General features: G+C 55.6%; 1 protein-coding gene across 1 annotated transcript in view; it reads left to right on the top strand.

Moving 5' to 3' along the window:
* The window catches only part of MAP4K1 (mitogen-activated protein kinase kinase kinase kinase 1), a 29,292-nt gene that overhangs the window by 9,267 nt on the left and 14,610 nt on the right, over positions 1 to 5,415 (top strand). The window contains 8 exon segments of the mRNA XM_011952387.1: positions 200 to 316; positions 549 to 627; positions 2,072 to 2,130; positions 2,208 to 2,251; positions 2,330 to 2,377; positions 4,044 to 4,086; positions 4,524 to 4,686; positions 4,763 to 4,845. Coding sequence (XP_011807777.1) covers positions 200 to 316; positions 549 to 627; positions 2,072 to 2,130; positions 2,208 to 2,251; positions 2,330 to 2,377; positions 4,044 to 4,086; positions 4,524 to 4,686; positions 4,763 to 4,845 — 636 coding nt within the window.

Below are 5,415 nucleotides of genomic sequence, written 5' to 3'. Positions count from 1 at the left end.
AAAAAAAAAAAAAAAAAAGAATACCCCAGACCTGTAAGAGTTCCCTGGATTTCCCCGCCTTCTCCATCCACTGGCACCTTCTCCCCAGCTAGATTCCTTTAGTCCAGTCCCCAAGGCCCTGTACCAGCCCTCTCTGTCCATACCAGCCCTCTCTATCCACTCCAGCCCTCTGGATACGGACACCTCTTCCCTCCCCCAGCATCAACTGGTATCCCAGCCTGGGCTGAATCGAGGCCTGATCCTAGATCTTCTTGACAAATTGAAGAATCCTGGGAAAGGATCCTCCATTGGGGACATTGAGGATGAGGAGCCCGAGGTGAGCGCCTTGGCTGACAAGAACACTGGGGACCTCTCCGTCTTTCTCAGGCTGTGCCTGCTGCCGGCAGTGCCTTCCTGCTGCCTCTCTTAGGGGGAGAACAGGCAGGGAGGATGGGGAGCTTGGTACAAGGCTGTGTGCCCAGAGGGTTACAGGAAAGCAGATGGACCCCGGGCAGGGTAGGGGGCTGCTTGGGGGTCCTGAGCCCTGACGTGGCTGCCCCTCTGCCCAGCTACCCCCTGCTATCCCTCGGCGGATCAGATCCACCCACCGCTCCAGCTCTCTGGGGATCCCAGATGCAGACTGCTGTCGTGAGTAGAGAATCCTTATCTCTGGGGACACCTGACCCTATAATAGACCTAAGAGACCCCCTTCCCCTACCATCAGGCCACCAGAGACCCTCAGCATCATCTGATCCTATAAGAGACCCCAGACAATCTCATCAGCACCTGACCTACAAAATGACCATAGAGGCTGGGTGCGGTCGCTCACGCCTGTAATCCCAGCACTTTGGGAGGCCAAGGTGGGGGGATCATCTGAGGTCAGGATATTGAGACCAGCCTGGGTAACAGGGTGAAACCCCGTCTCTCCTAAAAATACAAAAATTAGCGGGTGTGGTAGTGCGCGCCTATAGTCCCAGCTACTCGGGAGGCTGAGGCAGGAGAATTGCTTGAACCTGTGAGGTAGAGGTTGCAGTGAGCCAAGATTGTGCCACTATATTCCAGCCTGGGAGACAAGAGCGAGACCGTCTCAAAAAAAAAAAAAAAAAAAAAAGCAACATGACCATAGAGTCCCCAGGGAGACCTCAGAAATCTCATCAGAACCTCAATACCCAAATGGATCCTGAAAACCTCTGTCACTATATTGAGCTCCCAACTTCCTGATCCCAAAGCTTATTTATTTGTTTATTTTTTTGTGACAGGATCTTGCTCTGTCCCCCAGGCTGGAGCGCAGTGGCGTGATCACAGCTCTCTTCAGCCTCAAACTTCTTGGGCTCAAGGAATCCTCCCACCTCAGCCTCCTGAGTAGCTGGGACTACAGGCTTATTCACCACATGTGGCTCACTTTTTTTGTTGTTGTTATTGTTGCCCTGGCTGGTTTTTTGTTGTTGTTGTTGTTGCCCTGCCACTCTGTTGCCCAGGCTGGAGTGCAATGGTGTGATCTTGGCTCACCGAAACCTCTGCCTCCTGGGTTCAAGCGATTCTCCTGCCTCAGCCTCCTGAGTAATTAGGATTACAGATGCGCACTACCATGCCCGGCTAATTTTCGTATTTTTTTTTTTTTTTTTTTTTAGTAGAGATGGGGCTTCACCATGTTGACCAGGCTGGCCTTGAACTCCTGACTTCAGGTGATCTGCCCGCCTCAGCCTCCCAAAGTGCTGGGATTACAGGCGTGAGCCACCGTGCCCAGCCACTTGGCTAATTTTTAATCATTTTTTGCAGAGATGGGTTCTCGCCAAGTTGTCCAGGCAGGTCTCAAACTCTGGGCTCCAGTGATCTGCCCACCTCACCTTCTGAAGTACTGGGATTATAGGCATGAGCCACTGCACCTGGTCTTGATCCCAAACTTGACCCCCAAATGAGGTCCCTGTAAACCAAAACCCCTTTCCCTAAGGGACAGTTCCCTGAGATCCTTGGCAGTCCCTAAGATCCTGACTGCAACCCCCCTGCCAATTCTACTCTTTCTGTTCTTAAGCCCATCTCACTACCCCTTGCCCCCATCTCACAGCGGGTTATCTTCCCCCACACACCCTAGGGCGGCACATGGAGTTCAGGAAGCTCCGAGGAATGGAGACCAGACCCCCAGCCAACACCGTGAGATGCTGCCCCCCACTCCCCACCACACCACCTGCTTCCCTGAGGCCACTGCTGACCCTTTTCCTACCCCACAGGCTCGCCTACAGCCCCCCCGAGACCTCAGGAGCAGCAGCCCCAGGTCAGGGACCCCAGGGAGGATGGGGAGGGGGCTGGAATGTGGGCAAGGCCCCCAAGGCTCATACCCGTCACCCTTCAGGGAGCAACAGTCAGAGTCGTCCGACGATGACTATGATGACGTGGACATGTAAGTGAGGCCCTGCCTGCAGCTCCACAGGCCCCACCTCAGCCTCCACCTTCCTACAAGCCCCTGATGTGACCTTTCCTCCATTCCTGACCCTGCTGCACCCCGCCTTTCTTCTAGCCCCGAGCCCTGAGCCCTGACTAGACCCTCGATGCAGCCCCTCTGCCCAGCTACCTAGACCCTGTTCCCTAACCCCACCTCCCTTAACCCTTCACCTCCAACCCCGACCCCCAACCTGATCCCAGCTCCAGCTCCAGCTCCAGCTCCCACTTTCCTTCCACTTTTTTTTTTGTTTTTTGAGACCGAGTCTCACTCCGTGGCCCAGGCTGGAGTGCAGTGACGCAGTCTCAGCTCACTGCAACCTCAGCACCCCGGGTTCAAGCGATTCTCCCCTGCCTCAGCCTCCTGAGTAGCTGGGATTTCAGGCGCCTGCCGCCACGCCCGGCTAATTTTTTGTATTTTTAGTAGAGACGGGGTTTCACCATGTTGACCAGGCTGGTTTCAAACTCCTGACCGCATGATCCACCCACCTCAGCTTCCCTAAGCGCTGGGATTATAGGCATGAGCCACGGCGCTTGGCCTGCTTCCATCTCCTTATACAGTCTTTGACTTGACCCCCAACGTCAGCCCCCCACCTGCTCTCCACCCCAGAGCTGACCCCAGTTCCTTCTAGTATGTGCTGCTGCTCCAGTCTCTGACTTGACCCCACCTGTCCTCCACGACCCTGGACCCTCAGCCACATCCCAGTCTCAAACTCCTCCCGAATGTCACTCTCACCCGACCCACCCCCAGCCTTCAGCCCCAGCCCTCAGCTTTTCCTGTCTTTTTGCCTGCCCTCAGGCTGAACCTTGGCACCTGGAAATTTCCCAAAGGCCAGATGCTGAGCTCCAGATCCAGACCCAACAGTCAGCCCGGGCCCCCACATTCCCCAGCCCTCAGGCGGAGTCAGGCTCCAGGTGCGCGCACTCGCTCCTCCCATCATGTGCGGCAGCCTGTGTGCCGCGAAGCCTGTGTGCGGCACCAGCACGTGTGCGGCGCCAGCACAGGGAGAGCGGGGCCCCTGCGCTGATGTCGCCTGTGTGCCTAGGTGGTGCACAGGTGCAAAGCCGTGGCGCACTGTCAGCACGCCACCTCCAAGAGTTGCTGTTACTGTTATTAGTCTTTTCTTTGGAAACAGGCTCATCATTTTTTGTAGAGATGGGGTCTTGTCATGTTGTCCAGGCTGGTCTGAAACTCATGATTTGTTTTGGCACCCAGGCTAAGTGCAGGAGTGTGATGACGGCTTACTGCAGCCTCAACCCAGGCTCAAGCAATCCTCCCACCTCAGCCTCCTGAGTAGCTGGGTTCACAGGTGTACCTACCATGCCTGGCTAATTTTTAATTTTTTTGTAGAGACAAGGTCTTGCTATACTGCCCAGGCTGGTCTCGAGCTCCTGGGCTCAAGCCATCCTCCTGCCCTGGCCTCCCAAAGCGCTGTGATTACAGGCATGAGCTACCATGTCCGGCCTGGTTATTAATCCTTTAATCCTCAGCTCCAGCCAGAACCAGTCATCCCTTAATCCTCCTGACCTCAGACCCCAGTCCCAGGCCTCCAGCCCAGAACCACGCCATCTTCCCTGGGTCCTTGTTCCCCAGGCCCCCAACTATTTAGCCCATCTTTGTGTTTCAGCCCCACCCCTGCAGAGGACACACCTCCTCCACTTCCCCCCAAGGTAAGGCCCTGGGCCAGAGCTGGGAGGATGGGGCCCCAGGGCCACTGGGTGCCAGGAGGCCAGGTCCTTAGATGCTGGGATACTGGGACCTCCAGGGCAGGGAATCGGGGAGACCAGGATGATGGCTACATTGGGATCTGGAAGTGGCATCCCTCAACCTCAGGGTGGGATTCAAAATATTTAGCCTCTTGGACACTGGTCAGTAGCTGCTCCTAGGAAGCCCCTGCTGTATCCAACATTAACCCATCAGTTTCTGAAGTGTGTTGATGTCTGGGCTGGGGGTGTCAGGGGAAGGCTGGAGGGGGCGCAAGATGTTGTGGGGGAGGGTCAGAGCCATGGCTGTTAGTTCTGGTGGAGGCAGGGACTGGAGTTGCAAAAGGGTGCCCTCTCTGAGAGCATCTGATGTATTTCCCCACGCTCTGTTCCTGTCTCCAAAGCCCAAGTTCCGTTCTCCATCAGACGAGGGTCCTGGGGGTATGGGGGATGATGGGCAGCTGAGCCCGGGGGTGCTGGTCCGGTGTGCCAGTGGGCCCCCACCACACAGCCCCCGTCCTGGGCCTCCCCCATCCACCAGCAGCCCCCATCTCACCGCCCATTCAGGTAATGGGACAGGCTAGGGTGGAGGGTGGGAGGAGTGGGGGGTCTTGGGGGCTGATTTTCCCCTAACCCCTCTCAGAACCCTCACTCTGGAACCCACCCTCCCGAGAGCTCGACAAGCCCCCACTCCTGCCCCCGAAGAAGGAAAAGATGAAGAGAAAGGTGAGGTTCAGCTCTGCTGAGGACTTGCACCTCTGGACGGGGCTGGGGATGCCTGGTGGAGTGGGGAGGGGGTGGCAGGACTGACAGTAACAACAGGTGACATTTGTTGAGCACTTCTCTGTGCCCTACACTGATCTCTTGTCATCACATGACATAAAGCTTCACAGAGTGAAGAAGATATCACAGAGACATTATCTCCCATCTCACAGATGGGGAAATTGAGGCACAGAGAGGGTAAGTGGCTTACCCAAGGTCATATAAATACCTTTGAGGAGGCTGAGGCAGGATTGTTGTTTCTGCTTTTTTTTTTTTTATGAAACAGTTTCACTTGTTGCCCAGGCTAGAGTGCAGTGGCAGGATCTCAGCTCACTACAACCTCTGCCACCCTGGTTCAAGTGATTCTCCTGCCTCAGCCTCCGGATTAGTTAAAATTACAGGCATGCGCCACCATGCCCGGCTAATTTTGTATTTTTAGTAGAGGCGGGGTTTCACCATGTTGGTCAGGCTGGTCTTGAACTACTGACCTCAGGTGATCCACCTGCCTTGGCCTCCCAAAGTGCTGGGATTACA

Source organism: Colobus angolensis, unplaced genomic scaffold (genome assembly GCF_000951035.1).
Source record: "Colobus angolensis palliatus isolate OR3802 unplaced genomic scaffold, Cang.pa_1.0 Scaffold34, whole genome shotgun sequence".
Lineage (NCBI taxonomy): Eukaryota > Metazoa > Chordata > Mammalia > Primates > Cercopithecidae > Colobus > Colobus angolensis.
This window is presented reverse-complemented; position numbering and strand designations above follow the sequence as displayed.